Source organism: Equus asinus, chromosome 14, assembly GCF_041296235.1.
Source record: "Equus asinus isolate D_3611 breed Donkey chromosome 14, EquAss-T2T_v2, whole genome shotgun sequence".
NCBI classification, from domain to species: domain Eukaryota; kingdom Metazoa; phylum Chordata; class Mammalia; order Perissodactyla; family Equidae; genus Equus; species Equus asinus.
In genome coordinates this window covers 24676606-24697587 of record NC_091803.1, presented here as the reverse complement: position 1 = coordinate 24697587, position 20982 = coordinate 24676606, and the positions used below count along the sequence as shown (strand labels likewise).

At 52.0% G+C, this 20982-nt stretch overlaps 2 protein-coding genes across 7 annotated transcripts in view; both read left to right on the top strand.

Moving 5' to 3' along the window:
• The first annotated feature begins 410 nt into the window (after positions 1–410).
• Positions 411–6029, top strand: ORAI3 (ORAI calcium release-activated calcium modulator 3). Its single transcript, XM_014842367.3, has 2 exons — positions 411–873; positions 4584–6029. Exons 1-2 carry the CDS (start codon positions 646–648, stop codon positions 5241–5243), a joined length of 888 nt encoding a protein of 295 aa, XP_014697853.1. The 5' UTR covers positions 411–645; the 3' UTR covers positions 5244–6029.
• Positions 6030–8064: 2035 nt separating this feature from the next.
• Positions 8065–20982, top strand: part of SETD1A (SET domain containing 1A, histone lysine methyltransferase) — a 21983-nt gene continuing 9065 nt past the window's right edge. Inside the window, exons 1-13 of one of the 6 annotated variants that reach the window (XM_070484548.1) lie at positions 8065–8203; positions 8991–9155; positions 9378–9473; positions 11253–11523; positions 12757–12878; positions 13110–13339; positions 13619–14468; positions 14625–15410; positions 15929–16105; positions 16232–16319; positions 17058–17215; positions 17370–17457; positions 19555–19884. In XM_070484548.1, the coding sequence (XP_070340649.1) occupies positions 9006–9155; positions 9378–9473; positions 11253–11523; positions 12757–12878; positions 13110–13339; positions 13619–14468; positions 14625–15410; positions 15929–16105; positions 16232–16319; positions 17058–17215; positions 17370–17457; positions 19555–19884 (3346 nt within the window). In that variant the 5' untranslated portion in view covers positions 8065–8203; positions 8991–9005. Of the gene's footprint in view, positions 8412–8523; positions 8662–8990; positions 9156–9377; positions 9474–11252; positions 11524–12358; positions 12440–12756; positions 12879–13109; positions 13340–13618; positions 14469–14624; positions 15411–15928; positions 16106–16231; positions 16320–17057; positions 17216–17369; positions 17458–19554; positions 19885–20982 lie in introns of those variants that run through there. The other 5 variants (XM_070484550.1, XM_070484551.1, XM_044747364.2 and 2 more) reach the window with 5 other exon arrangements.

Below are 20982 nucleotides of genomic sequence, written 5' to 3'. Positions count from 1 at the left end.
GGCTTTGGGGGAGTCGGGGTAGGGCGGGGATGACCAAAGCGCTCACCCTTCGGGGGTTTCGGAGGAGGTGGCTGTTTGGATGGATCCGGGGAGTTTGGGACTTCCTAGGCTTTTCCGGACCTGAGAGGAGACAGGGCCCCGTGCAGTCCCTAATATGGATGGGCTCACCTTCCTTGAGTTCACTATTTAGGTAGGGGTTTGGAGTTTGGACATCTGGAGGTGTCTAGATGTACCTGGAATGGTTCAGGGCCCGGGAACTTACAGTCACTAGCTGAGGCTGGGCGTTCATCTCAGCAGGACTTGGGCCTGGGTGAGATTCTGGGTGGACTGGGGTCGCAGGGTCCTTCGGGATCTCTGCGGACGGTCCCCCCGGCTCCACCCCATCATGTGGCCGCCCCAGCTCCGCCTCCGCCCCAGTTCCTCTTTCGGTCTTTCTGTACTGCTACGTCCCGTAGGGTTCCCCGCAGACGCCTGCTCTTCCTTCTCCGCGCGGGCCGCCGCTTCCTGGGCTCCCGCTGCTCGCATCCTACCTCGCCCCGACGGGGGATGGGGCCTTTCCCCGGCCTGGGCCGGCCCTGCTGGGGCCCCCGAGGCGACTCGGCCCCGCCGTGATCGCCCAGTCCGCCTGTTGCTGTGGCCCCCAGGATGAAGGGCGGCGAGGGGGACGCGGGCGAACAGGCCCCGCTGAACCCGGAGGCCGAGAGCCCCGCGGGCTCGGCCACGTACCGAGAGTTCGTGCACCGCGGCTACTTGGACCTCATGGGGGCCAGTCAGCATTCGCTGCGGGCGCTCAGCTGGCGCCGCCTCTACCTCAGCCGGGCCAAGCTCAAAGCCTCCAGCCGCACGTCTGCCCTGCTCTCGGGCTTCGCCATGGTGAGGGGAGGGAAGGGGCACACAGGGTGGGGGTGAGGCACATGGGGGGCACGGGCCGTTGCGAAGTGAGCGGGTACTCAAGGGAGGCAGGGGCAAGGGAAAGATGGGGTTTTAAGAGGTAAAAGAGGGGAACAAGGTCCCAAGGAACTACACAAGTCTCTTTTAGGGGAGTGTGTGTGTGTGTATGTATGTATGTTTGTATGTATGTATGTATGTAAGCAGGTCCCTAGCAGAATGGGCCATAGGGAGGATAAGCAAGTCCCAGAGGTTTAATGGCAGACAGAAGTCATGTTACGAGGATAGACAGATCACCACAGGGGATAAATATGCAAAGATGGGGCAAAGAGGTCCAAAAGGAGCACAGTCCAGGCAGAAGTGATTACTAGGCCCCCATGAAAGGTTCAAAGGGACATCAGAGCTAGGTGGGGGCTGCATAAACAGGGCTGGAGGTAGAGGTGGGGATCAGAGAGGATAAGCTGGATGGAAGGGTACCCAACTGACGGTGGGTGGGCCCATCCCAAGGAGGGCAGTTAGTCCCCAGCAGGCACAAAGGGTGCTTAGTGCAGCCCAGGGAAGCTCTGAGAAGAGAGGAAGCCGATGGGGAAAGAAACTGATGAGGAAACTGATACATGATTCTTAAGCTGATAAACTGCAGGTGTGGGCAGATTAAAGCAGCTAATGGTCCCAGCAGAGGCGTCATAGGAAGTGAGACTGAGGGAGGTCACAGGGTGAGGAGGAGTCAGCAGGCACAAGCCCTGGCTCCTCCCTGCTCATGGCCAGCTGTGTGACCCTGGACAGGCCTCCAGCCCCTCTTAGGCCAGTGGGAAATTGTGAGATCATGGAGGGTGCACCCTCTGTAGCCTGCCAAGTACCCGCCCCAGGATGAGCTGTGATTCTTGTCATCAAACCCTAGATCCAAGCGTGTCAGAGCAAGACACACATCAGAGATGCCTCAGACTATCTGTTGCTTGGACAGGCCTGGAAATCATGGCACAGAATGGGGCAGTGGCTCTGCTAAGAGCATTCAGCAGATGAAGGATATAAAATAGACTAGGACCCGGGGTCACTGGACTGTTAGTCTAGGGTTTTCCCACCATCATAACAGGAAGAAGGAGAAAGTGGGCTGGAGGGGGGTCCTCATAGGAACAAGAACGAGCTCCCAGGGGGTGAGGGTGCGGGTCCAGATGAGATAGACAGGTCATAGCACTAGGTAATTTGAGTTAGTCTCTGCCCCTCTGTGCCACAGTCTCTGTACGTGAACACAAAGAGAAAGTCTATCCCTAAGGGTCATCTTAAGTCTAAGGTTTTCTGTGGGGGTGCCCAGGACCCACAGGCCAGCCCACCCCGACTGGGGTCATCTAAGGACAGGGAGTTGGCTCCCCTTCCCCTGTACAGACTGCAGAGGGAAGGGAGCAGCCCCATGGATCTAGCTGAGGGAGGTCCCCCACCCCCATTTCACCCCATGGTCCAGCCTGTTCCCAAGGGGACAATCCGGCCTGCTGCTGGACTTGCAGGTTGCTGGGATGATGGCTTAAGGCCCAGGACCTTCTCTGCAGGATCAAGAGGCCAGATGAGAAGGTTCTGGGGGCAGGACTGGCCCTAGTCCTGCCAGGGGAGTGCAAGGCTGGATCAAGCTCTGGGAGAAACCAGGATTTGGCCTGGCCCAGATCCCTGTCTGTGGAAAACACCTGCTGACACCCGCCATGGCCCAATTTCCCAAAATACTCAGCCTTGTCTTCCTACCACCACCCTCTAAGCTCTGCACTTTCCTTCTTCTCCCAGCCCCAGAGAAATCTCATGGATCCTTCAAGAACTAAGCATGGAGAAAGATCCAGATTCTGGAATCCAGTTGGCTTGGGTTAGAATAATACTAAACAAATTGGATTGAACTGTCACTAAGTACCAGGCACTGTGCTTAGGGCTTTTATGTGCATCGTCTTTCTATTATCCTGTGAAGTAGGTACCACTACTATGGCCATTTTACAGATGAGAAAACTGAGGATCAGAGGTGTTAAGACATGTTTCCAGGGTCCACAGCAAGTAAGTGGCAGGAGTTGAACTTGGCTCTAGAGTCCAAATTTATACAAGCCTAGAACATGATCATCAACTCAAATGTTTGCAAATGCCAGAGTTGGCTGGGTGGGGACTGTGGCTATCAAGAGACCCCATGACCTGTTCAAAGGGAGCAGCCATGACAACTCTAGCTGATAGTTGCCATGCAGGAATGTGGTCCTGGTGTCACCAGATCTTCCAAATTTTCAAGAGGATCTGGGAATGGTAATATTTATATGAAATCTCTTGAGTTTTAAAAGTTGGCAACTTAATTCTTTTTTAAACACACTGCATGAGCCAAGCAAAACATGTCTGTACGCTGACTTGGGTTTATGGTGTGCCAGTGTGCAAACCCTGGCCTTGAACTTTAGTGTCCATCCTATTAATAACAGCGAACACCTAGTGCTTACTATGTGCCTTGCACTATTCTTATCACTTGATGTATATTATCTCATTTAATTTCCACAACAATCCTATAAGCCAGGTAGATGCTATTATCAACCCTATTTTTCAGATGAGGAAATTGAGGTACAGAGAGAACTAAGTCACTTAGGATTACACTGCTTGTAGAGCTGAGAATGAACCCAGGTAGCCCAGCACCAGAATCTGTGCTTTTTAACCCCTGTGTTATAACAAGGTAACATTGTCAGAAATATCATCCAGGGGCTGGCCCGGTGGCACAGCGGTTAAGTGTGCACGTTCTGCTTCGGTGGCCTGGGGTTCACTGGTTTGGATCCCAGGTGTGGACATGGCACCACTTGGCAAGCCATGCTGTGGTAGGCATCCCACATACAAAGTAGAGGAAGATGGGCATGGATGTTAGCTCAGGGCCAGTCTTCCTCAGCAAAAAAAAAAAAAAAAAAAGGATTGGCAGCAGATGTTAGCTTATGGCTGATCTTCCTCAAAAAAAAAAAAGAGGCCGGCTCCATGGCCAAGTGGTTGGGTTCGTGCGCTCCGCTGCAGCGGCCCAGGGTTTGGATCCTGGGTGCGGACATGGCACCGCTCCTCAGGCCATGTTGAGGCGGTGTCCCACATCCCACAACTGGAGGGACCTGCAACTAGGATATACAATTATGTACCGGGGGGGGGGGGTTTGGGAAATAAAGCAGAAAAAAAATAAAAGAAGGAAGATTGGCAACAGTTGTTAGCCTAGGTGCCAATCTTTAAAAAGAAAAAAGAAAAGGGGGCTGGCCCCGTGGCCAAGTGGTTAAGTTCGCTTGCTCCGCTGCAGTCGGCCCAGTGTTTCGTCAGTTCAAATCCTGGGCGCGGACATGGCACTGCTCATCAAACCGCGCTGATGCAGCGTCCCACATGCCACAACTAGAAGGACCCACAACGAAGAATATACAATTATGTACTGGGGGGCTTTGGGGAGAAAAAGGAAAAAACAAAATCTTTTTAAAAAAAAAAGAAAAGAAAAGAAAAAGAAATATCATCCAGCTCTCTTGATAGCCAGGTGGGGAAACCAAGGCCCAGGACAGGACAGAGCCTTGCCAATGCTGCCCATTCATTCACTCAGTGAAGACTGGATGCCTTCTTTCTGCCAGGCACTGTTCTAGGTCCTGGGGATACATCGATGTATAACAACAGGCAAAAAAAAACCCCTGTATTGTTGAGGAGGTTATGGGCACTCAATCCATTCCCTCTTGTCCCCACAGGTGGCCATGGTGGAGGTACAACTGGAGAGCGACCACGAGTACCCACCAGGCCTGCTGGTGGCCTTTAGTGCCTGCACCACTGTGCTAGTAGCTGTGCACCTCTTTGCACTCATGGTCTCCACGTGTCTGCTGCCCCACATTGAAGCCGTTAGCAACATCCACAACCTCAACTCTGTCCACCAGTCTCCACACCAGCGACTCCACCGCTACGTGGAGCTGGCCTGGGGCTTCTCCACTGCCTTGGGCACTTTCCTCTTCCTTGCGGAAGTTGTCCTGGTTGGCTGGGTCAAGTTTGTGCCCATTGGGGCCCCCTTGGGCACACCAGCCCCCATGGTACCTGCCTCCCAGGTGCCTGGGACTCTGCCATCAGTGACCAATTCCCTTAGTCCAGCTTCCAAGCCATCCTCTGCTTCTGTAGCCCCGTCACAGGTTGAGCTGCCTGAGGCCTGCCCACCCCAGCAAGCATGTGGTGGTGGTGGGGCCCATGGACCAGGCTGGCAAGCAGCCATGGCCTCCACGGCAATCATGGTACCTGTAGGGCTTGTGTTCGTGACCTTTGCCCTGCATTTCTACCGCTCCTTGGTAGCACACAAGACAGACCGCCACAAGCAAGAGCTAGAGGAGCTGAGTCGCCTGCAGGGGGAGCTGCAGGCTGTGTGAGGCTGGTGTGAGCCATAGCTGCAAACACTGCCTCCCTCAGGGTTCTGCAGACCCCATCTCTGCCCCTGCCTGGAGACACTACCTGTGGCCACTCTCAGGTAGAGACCAGATTCCTGCCCTCAGGATCCTTTGGGCTGGGCCTTGGGGCTCCCACATTCCCAGGGATTCTCCCTGTCAGTTGGTCCTATGGGTTTTGTAAGTTCTACTCTACATCTGGACTGAGAGGAGGTGGAAGGTCCTCAGTCCAAGGCTATTGAGGTAGGTAGAGGGGAGGGCAGGCAGACCCTGGTCAGACCTTTGGTGCTGACCCTTAGCCACTTGCCCCTATACAGGACGTGGAAGTCAGAGAGTTACATGCCCACCCAGCTGCCCCAGAAGGCTGCCAACCCTTGCTTTATTTTTGTAGAATCTATTTTATGGATGGAATTTGGGGGAAGCTTTTCCCCATCCTCAGATTTTGATGGGTTTTACACTCTTGCTTTAGTTGCTGTAGAGAGGGATTTGGGTGTTTCTACCCCAGGCATAGGTCCAGGAGGAGCCTCCCTATTTTGGGAGGTTGAAGTGCTTGCCCCACTGCCCTAGACCCACACTTATGCTTCTATATCTTGTTCTCACTCTCCTGGACCAGGGCTGGGGGTCTGTGCGCCCAGCCTGACTCCCTAGCAAGGGTTGGGGTGAGGAGGTTTTAAGGGAGAAGGTCCAGCCCCTAGCCCTTGGAATACAGAACTATTCTAACACTGCATTTTTGGTGCACCTTCTTTTGTATAATAAATTGTGTTTCACAGATGGCCCTGTGGCTCTGAATGGGGTGAAGGGGAGGCCTCCTTGGGGTCAGGTGAATTGTTCCTAAGAGTCAGATGGAGACAAGTGTACCTGGGGGTGGGGGAGAGTGGGTTCCAGGTATGACTCCCTTCTAGTGCTGACAGGGGCCCGTAGCTTCTGAATGTGGCGACTGTGTTATTCCAAGGCTAAAGGCTTTTGCACTCTTGTTCCTGAGCCCAGGGTCTTTCATCTCTTCCAATGAGGATTTAGTATGTTTCTTTTAGTTTAAGTTTCCTTTTTGAGTGACTACTACTTAGTAGGAGCTTTTCATAGGTTGTCTTGTTTAATCTACCTACTTTATTTGCCATATTTAACAACCACCTTAAGAGAAAAGTCTTTATCATTACCATTTCAGAGATAAGGAAGCTGAGGCCCAAGAAGGCTGAGGATTTTGCCGAAAGCCACACAGCTAGACAGTGAAAATGTGGACTACCTTTACTGTCACATGGGGAATCTCTTTGTTTGATTTGAGAAAAGGAGCAAATACCTTTCAACTGGCACAAGAGAAAGGAATCTGATCTCATCACCCATGCTTCCATGTAAATTTATTTTTTCAACCTTGTTTTCCTAAAAAATTTAAAGCGTTCCAAGCCTCTCTATTCTGTTCTTATGGTGTGAGATCTTGGAAAAGTCCTCCTTTTTTCTTTTCCTATTACTTAAAATGGTGAATTTGCATGAGCCAGGCTTAAAGGGTCTTTCCTGCATTGTTCTGATGCCTACCATAGACCTGCGTGACAAGAATTAACATCCATTTTCAGAGAAAGAATCTGAAGCTTTGGGAGGTCAATGACTTGCCTAAGGTTACACAGCAAGGGGCTGAAGTAGAGGTGTCTGGAACCTAGGGCATCTTCAGCTCAGGCAGAGGAGCCTCCGGGGAGTGCCATTACCCAGAGACCAGGAGACCCTGCTTCCAAGACGGAGAAAAAGTGTGCCCAGGATTAGGGTGATCTCAGCCCCAGGGTCCCAGGTGTAAGCCTGGGCTGGCTGGACCGTGTAAGCATAGCGGGCTCACGGCTGAAAAGGGCGGGCACTGGGACTATAATTCCTGGAGAATGGATCAGCCCACCCTAGCTCCTGTAGGACCTAGTTTATTATCTTTTACAGGACCCGTTCAAGGGTCTTTAGGCCCCATCAAGTTTATCACAGAACTTTGGGACAGCCTCGGCTTTAATCACTAATGGTGGGCCGAATACGGGCAAAATGCAGCACCCTCTGCAGGCCTCAGTCTCTGCATCTGTCAAATGGGCATCTTCGATAGCTAGAGGCCCAAAGGAGATAACGGGAGGAAAACGCTGTCTGCATTACATGCGGCACCAGGCAAACGACCTGAGTCACCGCTGCTAGTTGTATTTTTCCACCTCCCGGGCGCCCCTCCCAGTCCGCCCCGGTTTCAGTGGGTCCTACAGGAAGCGCCCCCGCGACGCTGGGCTCCGCACGCTGACCACACCCTCTGCGCGCGGCGCCTGGGCCCCGCCCGCAGAAGAATTAGCAAATTCGCCAGGCCGGCTCCTTCTCAGAATTACTCCGGCTTTCTGTACTCCGCCGAAAATTCTCATCAGACTCCGAGAGGACCTTTGGGCTGTAGCCATTTATCCCGGGTCGGAATTGGGCAGTCCTCTGAGTTGTGCTAGTAAGAAAGATCCAGAAAAAGAGGCCAACTCTGTCAACAGGGCTTGACTAACCAGGCGTTATTTTCTTGACTCCACCAAGGCGGGTAAAGGGAGGCGACAGCTGAGGCCAGGACCTGTGGCGAATCTGCAGCCTCTTAGACCTTTGGCCGCGCAAGGAAGGGGCAGGAAAGACGAGCAAAGGAGCGCGCATCCTGTCCACGGATTCGCCCCGCCCGCCTGACGAATCTGCGCCTGTTCAACGCGCCACTCAAATCTCCCCAGCTCTGGCTGGCCTCTTCCCCTCCGCTCCGCCCCCTTTCCCTCAGGGATTAGTCGCTGCTTTAGTCGCCGCCGATTCGTCAAGGACCCCAGTCCAGAGCAGCTGGATAGCCGTGGTGAAGCTTACTCTCCGGGGAATGCGGCCAATCTCCAGGCTCCCTGGGCGGCAACTCTCGAGTATAGGGCGCCAGTGGAGGCGAAGCCGATATCCTCGGCCCCGTGGGTCTCCCGGCAGCGCCCGTGGCGAAAGTGCGAATGTAGACACTGTGCCCGCTGGGCCTCGCGCAGGTGGCGGTGGTGTTTGGTGCGCGCGCCGGGGAGGTGGTGGTGGGGGGGCGCCGCCGCCGCCACCGCTGCGGGGCCGGGTCTCGCGCTGCCGCCGCTGCCGCCACCACCGCCTCGCGCCGCTAAGGTGCCGCGCGGGGTGGGGGGAGGGGGAGCCGCTCGCCACGAGCGGGTGAGTGGGGCCGCGCCGCGCGTGCGCGGAGATGGGGGGGGCAGAACGCGCCGGGGCGGGAGGAGAGGGCAGCAGCGCGCGTTCCCCCCACCCCTTCGCCCGGATCCGGGGCCGAAGCCGGGTCTCGGGCTCGGTCTCGCGGTGTTTCCAACGCCCCGAAGAGGTGCCACCTCTTGGCCAGAGGATCGGGGCGCGGGGGCGAGAGGGGTCTGTGGGAGCGGGAGCCGGGCTTGGCCCGGGCCGCTGGCCGGTGAGGAGGCGGGAGGGGGCGGGGCCTGCAAGGGGGCGGGGGAGGGGTCTTGCGCGGAGGCCAAGTGGGGCGCGCGCTAGGGAGAGCGGGAAGGTAAGGGGGCGCGAGGTGGGCCTGGGGGCCTGTGGGGAGAGTTGGGAGGTGGAGAGAGAATGAGGTGTTGTGGTGAAAGAGGGTACTTGGGGGAAAATCTCGGGGAGCCACGGGTCATGGTGAGGTGTGGAAACTGGGGTGATGAGAGAACCTTGAGTCTCGGCTAGTCGGTGAGGGGCAACAAGGGAGTCAGGCCTAACTCCTGAACCCTCTTCTGTATTCTTCTTTCCTGACAGTGTAAATGAGCGAAGATGGATCAGGAAGGTGGGGGAGATGGGCAGAAGGCCCCCAGCTTTCAGTGGAGGAACTACAAGCTCATCGTGGATCCTGCCTTGGACCCTGCCTTGCGCAGACCTTCTCAAAAGGTGTACCGTTACGATGGAATCCACTTCAGTGTCAACGTGAGTGCCCTAGGCCTTTCCTTGCCATCTAGGGCGCTCCAGGCCCCATTCTCCTCTGTTACCTCTGTTCAGCGCTTAGAAGTCCCGTATCTGTAGCTTGCCTTCTTACAATGGGCATCCAGAGCTCAGCTCTTTGGCATATGGGTCTCCAACTGGGCTTCATAGAGTTCAGCAACAGGGTTTCACTATGGGCTATCTTTCTGTTTTTGCTTTCCTTCCTAGGACTCAAAGTATATACCAGTGGAAGACCTCCAAGACCCCCGTTGCCATGTCAGGTCCAAAAACAGAGACTTTTCCCTCCCAGTCCCTAAGTTTAAGGTATGTGTCTGCTAGCTTCCTGGTGTGGTAGCCCTTGAAGGATGTGGAAGATCTATGCTGGTAGTCTAGTCTTAACGTAGCCTAATAAAAGGGAGTTTTCCAATGAAAGGACCACAGCCAGATCTAACCACCTCTGAGGCTGTGAGACTGATTTGTTCTGGACAGGAGGTATGTTTATCTTCAGGAAAGGTTTAGGTGAGGTGTCCCAAGCAGGGGTGTTGACTTCTTGAAAGATAAACTAAAGATAGGTTTAGCTGCTATACCTATCACTGTGTACTCCTAGACAGTGTGTAGCGTGACAGTGCTCCGGTTTGATACCCCAGTTTCTCAGCAATTAAGGGGAGTGAAAGGGCCAGGGATTCCATCCCTGGAGTCCTCTGTTCTTCACCCCTCATTTGGCTGTTTGATTCTCTATCTTGTTTCCTCAGAGAGTTCCCATTTCCCTGTTTAGGCAGGGTAATCATCAGGCCTTGGACTGGGCCTAGAAAACTGATGGTTCTTAATTTCCTTCACTGATTCTTTATTCTTCCTTTTAAAATAATTCATTTGCGGAGTTTCTTCACTTTCTTTTCACTTTGTACACTTTCCCTGGACGACTTCGACTGTCACTGGAATGTTGATGACTTCCAAATCTCTGTTTCCAGCCAAGATCAGTCTCTTGAACTCCAGACTTGTATGCCCGTTAGAGGGACAGCTCCTTCTGAAGGCCCCACAGACAGTTCAAACTCAAGAGATCTGAAACATTATCATTACTCCCTTAATCCTGCTCTCCATGGAAGGACATTTTCCATTTACTGATGAATGGCAATACCATCTACTCAGCTGCATAAGCTAGAAACCTGGGAGTCATCCTATGATTCTTCTCTCCTTTATCTGTCACATAATCTATCACCAGATCCTGCTGACTCTTTTTCCTAAACACATTTCCTTTATATCTTAATTTTTTTGTTTCCATTTCAGTTTCTTTAATGCAGACCCTTGTGTACATTTCACCTGATTTCCTTGCCTGTATTCTCTTCCTCTATTTCATGCTCCACCCTGTTGTCATTTGTCTTTTTGATTTTACTATTCTCTTGTTTTACTTTTGTTGCCGAGTCCACATTTTTGTGCATTGACGTATGTGATTATTGATCTCCCCAAGCCTCCTGCCTTGATACTGCACACCAGGGTTCCATCCTACCATACACTTTGCAATTTTCTAGAAAATCCTAAGTTGTTTTATAGTTTCATGCCCTATGAGTCCTTGTTGATTTGGTGAACTCCTGTTTATCCAGAAAACCCGGTATAAATGACACCATCTTTACGAATTCTTCCCTGCCTCCACTCTGAACAAAAGTTTCCTTCTCTGGGTTCCCAAACACCGTGTCTACACGTCTGCTGACACTTATTGTGTCATGTTTGATTGTGTGTCTGTCTTGTGTACTTTCCTGAACCAGAATCTCTTTTTTCCCATCTTTGTATTCTTAGTGCCCAGTTCATGGCAATCATTTAGTAAAAGCTGAGCCGGTTATTTCCCTACAACTAGTTCTTTCCGTGTATGTTTATTCCTCAGTTTGTACATTTCCTGGTTCTTGCCATTCTTATGTGGTGAGAAGAATTCAGGGAAGAGAGGGGTCAAGACTGATGTATACCTTGTTGGGGGCCCCTTCCCTGTTCCCTTGCTTCTGGGTTTCCCAGTCCAACTCTCTTGACCTCATGGATCTCTCTAAAGTTTCCCAAAGGGCAGAGGAACAGTGGACAGTTTGGAGACCCCAGACTTAACTCCTGTCCTCTCCACAGCTAGATGAGTTCTATATCGGACAGATCCCATTGAAGGAAGTGACTTTTGCGAGGCTGAATGACAACGTGCGGGAGACCTTCCTGAAGGATATGTGCCGAAAGTATGGTGAGGTGGAAGAGGTAGAGATCCTCCTTCACCCCCGTACTCGCAAGCACCTGGGCCTGGCTCGCGTGCTCTTCACCAGCACTCGGGGAGCCAAGGAAACAGTCAAAAACCTCCACCTTACCTCCGTCATGGGCAACATCATCCATGCCCAGCTTGACATCAAAGGTGAGGGCTCTCTTGCCTGCTGCCCGAAGTTGGGCTTCAGCAGAGGCCATACATGTAAATGCCTGTTGGGGCCAGGCAATTGATCAGGTTCATGATTCCTCATCTGAAACTCTGGGGGGGCAGGCGTGTTTCTGAAATCAGAATTTTATAGAGGGATTATGGTACATATATGGGGTGGGGGGTTTGTTTTTTGTTTTTTTTTAAAGATTTTGTGTTTCCTCCTCCCCACAGCTCCCCGGTACATAGTTGTACATATATGGTTTTTTGTGTGTTATTTCCACCAGGGTTGGAGCAGCACCCTATAGTCTAGCACATGACTATATTTGTAAGAAAACGAATGAAGGGTCACACTAGGTAGGATGAATAAAGACTGTAGTAAGTAGCCTTAATTCAGGTCAAGTTTTGACACTGACTTCCCAAAAATAGTGGGTTTTGAGGTTTTCGGGTTTTGAAATTTTGAATTGAGAGTTAGGGACCTTGTATAGATGAGTGAAGTAGTTTCGGCTCCTGTGTTAAGGAGCAATAGAGAGGGATGGGGACTGTGGCATACTCTAGAGTACAGTGCCATCTAAAGGAGACAGCTGTTAGTTGGCATTAGCCAATTTGCAGATGGTTATGAGGGCTAATATTGCTAAATAATCTGTTATTTTTTGAAGCCAAAAATCTAGATTTTGTGTGAAATCTCACGGTTTTTAAATGTTACATTTGCCCGCCCCACCCCCCCCCCCCCCGCCCAAATTTCTTTGTAAGTGATTTTGTAGGGCAAATAAAACACAACTGTGGGCTGGATTTAGCCCTCAGGCTGCCGTTTTGCAACCTTTAGTTTATAGGATGAAGAGCATGGTGGGATCTAGCATCAGACGACCTGGGTTTGAATTCTACTTCTGCCACTGACCAACTTTGTGACTTTGTGCAGGTCAATTTCCTTTAAGCCTATAAAATAGGGGTACTGATGCTTCTCTCTCCTGGTGATCATCCAACATAGTAACACACGTAGAAGTGCTTTTGTAAACTGTGAAGTGTTGTATGATATGTCATTTGTAGTAGTTATTAGGTAGAGATGAGGTGGAAGGTCCCAAAGATAGATAGGAGATAGGAGAACTAAAATCCCTGAACCCAAGACTACAAGAAATTGTAGGAGACTTGAGGCCTGAGAAAGAAGTGGGAATACCATATCAGGAAGGAGTTGTTTCCTCTATCTGACACTGTTGGTTCCCATTTTCCTCCCTCCAGGGCAACAACGAATGAAGTACTATGAACTGATAGTCAATGGTTCCTACACCCCTCAGACGGTGCCCACCGGGGGCAAGGCCCTGAGTGAGAAGTTTCAGGGTTCTGGTACAGCCACTGAGACGGTGAGAAGCTTGTGGTTGCCATAGCCCTAGCCATGTGGGCATGGTGCTTGGGTGCCAGGGGCAGTCTTTGTGAGATTCTGGACTTCGCTGTTAAGTATAGGAAGAGCCAAGAAAAGACACCTAAACGCTTTCAGAAGACAGAAAACTGAGATTCTTGTTTTGGGAAAGGGCGAGTTATCAAATGATATTTGGTCTCTTTTCCTTTGTCCCTGCTCCATCCTCTCCCTCCAGACTGAATCCCGCCGTCGCTCCTCCTCTGACACGGCTGCCTACCCAGCAGGCACTGCTGTAGTCGGCACTCCTGGCAATGGTACCCCCTGCTCCCAGGACACGAGCTTCTCCAGCAGCCGACAAGACACCCCATCTTCCTTTGGCCAGTTCACCCCTCAGTCCTCCCAAGGGACCCCCTACACGTCTCGTGGCAGCACCCCTTACTCTCAGGACTCTGCCTACTCCAGCAGGTACAAATTAAACACCCTCTGGGACTCCCAGATTCTGGGAGCCGCTACTGGGAAGAAGAAACCCAGAGTCTCTCTTAAGAGGGAAGTGGGAATAATTTGTCCTAGTTTCTCTGTGGATTCAGCTGACAAATCCCTGTCCTCAGGCAACTCAGTCTCTAGCTAGGAACCCAGCAGCACTTAGATCTTCCTTTGTAGAGGGGCTTTGGGTACTGAGAACTGGGATACTAGGGTTTGGTCATACAGAGCTGAACCCACCTAACTCCTGCACTTTTTTTCTAGTGCCACTTCAACCTCCTTCAAGCCCCGGCGGTCAGAGAACAGCTACCAAGATTCCTTTTCCCGCCGCCATTTCTCTGCATCTTCAGCCCCTACGACCACCTCTGCAGCCATCTCTGCCACCACTGCAGCCACTGCCGCATCCTCCTCCTCTTCCTCCTCATTGTCCTCGTCCTCTTCATCGTCCTCTTCTTCCTCATCCTCTCATTTTCGTAGTTCTGACTCAAGCTATCCAGCGTATTATGAAAGCTGGAATCGCTACCAACGCCATGCTTCCTACCCACCCCGTCGGGCAACTCGGGATGAACCCCCTGGGGCGCCTTTTGCTGAAAATACAGCTGAGCGCTTCCCACCTTCCTACACCTCCTACTTGCCCCCTGAGCCCAGCCGGCCCGCTGACCAGGACTACCGGCCTCCTGCCTCAGAGGCTCCACCTCCGGAGCCTCCAGAACCTGGTGGAGGCGGGGGTGGTGGGGGCCCCAGCCCTGAGAGAGAAGAAGCTCGGACCTCCCCTCGCCCAGCCTCACCGGCCCGTTCCGGCTCCCCAGCCCCAGAGACCACCAATGAGAGTGTGCCCTTCGCTCAGCACAGCAGCCTGGATTCCCGCATTGAGATGTTGTTGAAGGAGCAGCGCTCCAAGTTTTCTTTCCTGGCCTCTGACACAGAGGAAGAGGAAGAGAACAGCACCACAGGCCCTGGGGCTAGAGACACAGGGAGCGAGGTGCCTTCTGGATCAGGTCATGGGCCCTGCACGCCCCCACCAGCCCCAGCCAATTTTGAGGATGTGGCACCTACAGGGAGTGGGGAACCAGCGTCTACCCGGGAGTCTCCTAAGGCCAACGGACAGAACCAGGTGAGGCTGGGGTGAGCCGGTGGAGGTGCCTGGGATCTGGGAGGCAGAATTGGGCCTGGGGGAAAGGGATGGAAACTAGACAAGAGAACAGAGATTTGAGGAAAAGCCCAGGGAACAGGCAGAAGCTTTCTGTGACCCTCCTCTGCACCCCTACAGGCTTCTCCATGCTCTTCTGGAGAGGACATGGAGATCTCCGACGATGACAGGGGCGGCTCACCCCCTCTGGCCCCAACACCACCCCAGCAGCCTCCCCCCCCTCCCCCTCCTCCTCCTCCCCCGCCTCCCTACCTGGCTTCCCTTCCCCTTGGTTATCCTCCCCACCAGCCTGCCTACCTCCTCCCACCCCGACCTGATGGGCCACCACCCCCCGAGTACCCCCCGCCTCCTCCACCACCCCCCCACATCTATGACTTTGTGAACTCTCTAGAGCTCATGGATCGACTTGGGGCTCAGTGGGGAGGGATGCCCATGTCCTTCCAGATGCAGACCCAGATGTTAACTCGGCTCCACCAGCTGAGGCAGGGCAAGGGATTGACTGCTGCCTCAGCTGGTCCCCCTGGTGGGGCCTTTGGGGAGGCCTTCCTCCCATTCCCACCCCCTCAAGAGGCAGCCTATGGTTTACCCTATGCTCTGTACACACAAGGGCAAGAAGGCCGAGGGGCATACTCCCGAGAGGCCTACCACCTACCTTTGCCCATGGCAGCCGAGCCCCTGCCCTCCTCCTCAGTCTTGGGAGAAGAGGCCCGGCTGCCTCCCAGAGATGAAGCAGAGCTGGTAGAGGGCAAAGCCCTACCATCAGCAGGCACTGTGGGCCGTGTGCTGGCCACCCTAGTCCAGGAGATGAAGAGCATCATGCAGCGAGACCTCAACCGCAAGATGGTGGAGAATGTGGCCTTTGGAGCCTTTGACCAGTGGTGGGAAAGCAAGGAAGAGAAGGCCAAGGTGAGGGCTAGTACCGGGGACTGGGGAGATCTGGGGCTGCATTGGAGGAAATAGATCTGATTTTTCCAGGCTACATGGCTCAATATAGAGAAGAGAGATGATCGAGGCAAGTGGAGAGAGAGACTGTAGGAGAGAGAGACTCAGTGGGACAGAGTAGTTGGGGTCACACAGAACAGTAGAAAAGTATGAGCCTGAGAGTCAGAAGAGCTTTGTCCTGGCTCTCCTGCTTACTTGCAGTGGAAGAGGCCCTTAAATGTCTCTGGGCTTTAGTCTTCAGCGTCTCTATTTGTAGAGTGGGAATAATAATAGATGCTTCATAAAGTTAATGGACTAAATGAGCAGACTTTTGAGAAAATGCCGGTACAGGGGCTGGCGCAAGGGAGGTGTGACAGAGATGTGCATCAAATGGAGGAGTGAGTAGATGCATTTCTGTATTTCTGGGGCCTGGGAGTAGTCCTCAGGCAGGAGGCAGGAGGGAGCACCCAGGTTCTGGGGCTGAGTCCCCCTACTGCCTGCAGCCATTCCAGAATGCAGCCAAACAGCAAGCCAAGGAGGAGGATAAAGAGAAGACAAAGCTCAAAGAGCCAGGCCTGCTCTCCCTCGTAGACTGGGCCAAGAGTGGGGGCACCACGGGCATCGAGGCCTTCGCCTTTGGGTCAGGGCTGCGAGGGGCCCTACGACTTCCATCTTTCAAGGTACTGAGAACTGTGGTCTTGCCTAGGAGGGTGGGGGCAGGGGCCCCCCCCTTCCTTGGGGTGGGGGTGGTTGGGAACGATGAGTGTTTGAGATCTAAATGGGCTCTGTCTCTTCCCATCCCCCAGGTAAAGCGAAAAGAGCCTTCGGAAATTTCAGAGGCCAGTGAGGAAAAGAGGCCCCGGCCTTCCACTCCAGCCGAGGAAGATGAAGATGGTGAGTGAGAGGTCCGGTGGAAGGAGAAAGGAGAAAGTCTGCTTATATTCTAGTAGGAAAGCAGGAGGCACAGATGATGAAGGGGTGAAGGTGTCCTAAGGGCAAGGAGACAAGTGGAAATTTGGGTACAGAGTTAAAATAAAGCAGTTCTGAGAGATGTGAGAAGCTTCAGATAGGGTTATTCCTAGATTTTAGTTGTGCGTCTTATTTTGGTGTGCTGATGTAAGTTTTCTGTATTTTAGTTTTTCCCTTGTAAAATATAATAACTTGAACATCTGGAATCACAAAATTTCGAGGTTAAACCCAAGTTTACCATTTAATACTTAAGCTCTCCTACGACCTCCCTACCAGTTTTTCTAAGTCTAAGCTATTGGTTGACAGCTTACGTGGCTGGGAAACTTCCTTACTGAGTCTGATCTGCTGCGCTGGAGACCCATTGGCTTTAGTCCTATTTTCTTGGGTCAGGCATACAAGTCAGCTCCCTCTTCCACCTGACCCAGAAAAGGATGAAAGATAAAATGGGTGTGATGTATTTAAAACTGTATAAAGTGTTAGTAGCTCTGAGGTTTTTGTGTTTCTCTGCTGAACTTCAACTTCTTGTCTATAAAATGAGGTCTGTCTTGTGGGACTGTCAGAAGATCGGCAACGGTGTGTGTAAAGCTCCTTTCACAGGGGAGGGGAATGGTAACTGTTACTGTTGATGGTAAATTGCCCTAACTACCACTCACCTGGGCCTAGACCCTGAGCGAGAGAAGGAGGCTGGAGAGCCAGGACGTCCGGGGACCAAGCCCCCAAAGCGAGACGAAGAGCGAGGCAAGACCCAGGGCAAGCACCACAAGTCCTTTGCTCTGGACAGTGAGGGGGAGGAGGCATCCCAGGAGTCCTCCTCAGAGAAGGTGAGGGGCCAAGGCACCCGGTCCCTGCCAAGAGCCTACTTCTGAGTTCCTCTCCCTATAACCAACTTCTCTCTGGCTTGGAGCCCAGGTAGCTGTGCCTCCTGGAGAACCAGTTGTCCTTTCTTGTTAGTTCCCATTTGTCCCTTTCCTTAAGGATGAAGAGGACGATGAGGAAGATGAGGAGGATGAAGAGCATGAGGAAGCTGTGGATACCACAAAGAAGGAGACAGAGGCATCTGATGGTAAGCACAGACAGAGCACAGTAGAATTCTGGCTTGGGGAATAAGGGATTCAGCCACCTGTCTAGCCATTTCCTGAGCCCACATAATCCTCCTGCTGGATTTATTGGCCACCTTTGTCTTCCCCCAAAGCAATTGTCTTTTAGCCCCATCCTTTGGAACCTTTGGCCCATTGTAAACAAGAACCCCAATACCCAGAATGCTCCTTCCTGCTTACCTCTGCTAGTGAAACACGGCTCCCCCTGAAGACAACCCAGCAGAGCTTATTTCTTTTCCCAAGCCCTCGAGATAAGGGGTCTGCATTCTCCTGCTGCCCCTTGATGCTACCAGACTGAGCCTTTCCCCCTTTGAGTGCTGTTCTTCCTTTAAGGCCCAGCCACTGAGTCATGCCTCCTTCTTGCCCTCCCTGCATTAGCCATCACCAGACACGATTCTCTTCTTCAGTTGAACACCTGTTTGTTCTTCCACGTTCACTGAGGCTTAGGTACATGATTCAGTCTTTCTTTTCATTCATTTGTTTAGAAATTCATATATTGAGCCCCTGCTCTGTGCTAGGCACTGTTCCAGGTACTGGGGACATTTCAGTGACCAAGACAGATGTGAGTCCCGCTTTTGCGGAGCTTGTGATCAGTGGGAGAGGAGGAGGAGGCTAAACAAACAAGTGAACAAATAACAGCACTTCAGACAGAGATTTGTGCTTTGTAGAAGATCCACTAGGTTATGGGGATAGAGAGTGGCAGGGCGGAGGAGCTGGGGAGGAGTGCTTGCTTGAAGGAGTGCCTCTGAGAGGTGCATTGCAGCAGAGGCCAGAATGGGGAGAATGATGATCTGAAGCCTCTCTTTTCAGTAAAACAGAGGGCAAGGTCATCTGCTAAGAATGATAAGGTATATGGGGCCGGCCTGGTGGCACAGAGGTTAAGTGCGCACTTTCCGCTGCGACGGCTCGGGGTTCACCGGTTCGGGTCCGGGGTGCAGACATGGCACCGCTTGGCATGCCGTGCTGTGGTGGGCGTCCCACCTACAAAGTAGAGGAAGATGGGCACGGATGTTAGCTCAGGGCCAGTCTTCCTCAGCAAGAAGAGGAGGATTGGCGGCAGATGTTAGCTCAGGGCTTATCTTCCTCAAAAAAAAAAAGAACGATGAGGTATTGACCGCTGCCCTGATCCACTTGGTCACCAATTCCTGTCAGTGTCACTGCCTCAGTGTTTCTCAAGTTTGTTACCTCCTTTGTTCCCGCTCTCCTGCCTTTCTCACTTGGAGTCTGCAGCAGCTTTGACTGATCTCCCTGTCTCTGTTTCCCTCCTTCCCCCTCTGTTTGAATCCATTTTCCAGCCTGCTTATGGAATTTTCTTCCTAAAGTGCGCACCTGACCCCATTACTTCTCTCCATAAAGTGTTTTTCTGGCTCCCCATTTTCCACAAGGTGACTTGTCAGCTTGACACTCTAGGCCGTTTATAATCTAGCTGCAGCTTATCTGTTCAGCTCCATCTCATGATTCTCCAGACCCCTCCATGGCTACCACACCTTCTATTCTAATTTACCCAATTATGTTCCTCAAAGACTACAGAATTCTTAATTTCTTAGTGCCCTTTCAATGTGTTACCATCTCCCAGAGGCATAGAGCATGTAACATGTTGTCAATTTATTCTGCCTGGGAGTGTTTAGAGTCTGTTTCCCGGGCAGGGTCCGTAAGACCCGCTGCAGGCAAAGCTTCAGTAGTTAGAGCAGGCTGCTTGCCGGTCTCCTAGTGCGCCATCTTCCCTTCCCTTTGACGTCCCCGCTTAGCTCCATGTGTGCTTGGTGGACTCCTGCTTGTCCTTCTTGACTTCAACATCTCCTTCACAGGGTTGCCTTCCCTGGCTGAATCCTCCAGGCAGAATCTAGGGCTTCCCTTTGCTGTGCTCCCACAGCCCTTCATGCTGAGGTTTATCACACCGTGAACAAATTGTGTGCTTATCCAACTCCTTGAGGGTGGGACTTCCAGCACTTAGCACAGCACCTAACATATCCATAATAGTGAGTCAGTCAGTGAATGAACCCACAGCTGGACTAAGTGAGGGGTCTTCCCACCTCGCCTGATTGCCCCTTCTGGATTTCCAGGCGAGGATGGGGAAAGCGATTCGTCCTCCAAATGTTCTCTGTATGCTGACTCAGATGGTGAAAATGATAGCACATCGGACTCCGAGAGCAGCAGCTCGTCCAGCTCCTCAACTGCCTCATCTTCCTCCTCCTCGTCGTCGTCATCATCTGAGTCCTCCTCTGAAGAAGAGGAAGAGGAGCAGCCAGCAACGATACCCTCAGCATCACCGCCCCCCAGAGAAGCCCCTGCACCCCTGCTAGCACCTGTGGAGGAGCCTGAGCCAGAGAGGGTTGCAGGCTCACCAGTCACGCCTCTCCCCGAACAGGAGAAGTCTCCAGTGAGACCTGCAGGTAGGTGCTGCAGAGCTGTCGATTTGATCTTTGGGGATGTGTGTGTCTGTCTCCGAGAACAGTGGGGTCAGCATTTATTAATTGTGTACAAGTGTGTGACTTTGTTGGAAAACATACTTCCCAAGTAAGTTAAGGCAAGAAAATTCCCAACTTAACAATTTCCTCCTCCTAATTTTTCTTAAGCCCACAGGTGATTAAATGGATAGATAGGTAGGAAACAACCATTAACAACATTAACTCAGAAGTTAGTTCTATCTTTGCTTTCCTTTGTGGATTTGTATGTTGAGTTGTTTTATAGCACATGTCTGTTTGTTCAGGCAATAGATATTTATTTATTGAGTAATTACAGTAGTGCATGGAAGATGGTGGTACGCACAGTTCTCACCGTCATGAAGCTTATGGTCTAAAAGGAGAGACAGTTTAGTTAAGTAATAAATACGTGAGGAAATCTGTGATTATAAGCTGTGGTAAGCACCTTGAAAGAAAAATACAGGGTATTCTGATAACCTGAGCACATCTGTGGGGAGGTCTTCCCTGCTGAAACATTGCTGGGCCGAAATTGAGCCAAAGAAGACAGGAGCATGTGCAAAGGTCCCAAGGCAGAGGAAACAGCATGTTGGAAGACATAACAGAAAGCTGACCTTCTGGAGAGTTGAGTGTGAGGGGGAGGGCTAGGGTGGCTGACACTGAAGAGGTGAGCAAGGGCTGGGCCATGCAAAATGAGTAGGCCATGTTAGGAATTTGGTCTTTTATCTTGAGGGCAGTGGAATGCCATCAGAGGAATGACTTGATCATATTTGTGTTTTGAAAAGATGCAGTGCAGAGAAAACTTGGAGAGGGGCCAGAGTTTATGCAGGGAGATCAAGAGTTTATGCAGTGAGTAAGGCAAGCAGTGGTGTAACTTGGGCTAGGATGTTCCTGTGATGGAATTAATAACTCAGTTTTCAAGATATGTTTCAGAGATACATTTGGCTTTTCCAGAGATCTTTTCTGAACCTTATTGAGAATTTATAGTCTGAGGTAGGCAGTGACTTCCTGAGGACCTTCTAGCACTGTTGCACTCTGTTCTGGTCTAGACCCCATGAGAGGAGTCGAGGC

Bases quoted from the DNA above. Each gene is read 5' to 3' on its own strand.
- ORAI3 (XM_014842367.3), top strand. From the start codon at position 646: ATGAAGGGCGGCGAGGGGGACGCGGGCGAACAGGCCCCGCTGAACCCG. The intron at 874-4,583 runs GTGAGGGGAGGG...TTGTCCCCACAG, and splicing joins TGCTCTCGGGCTTCGCCATG to GTGGCCATGGTGGAGGTACA.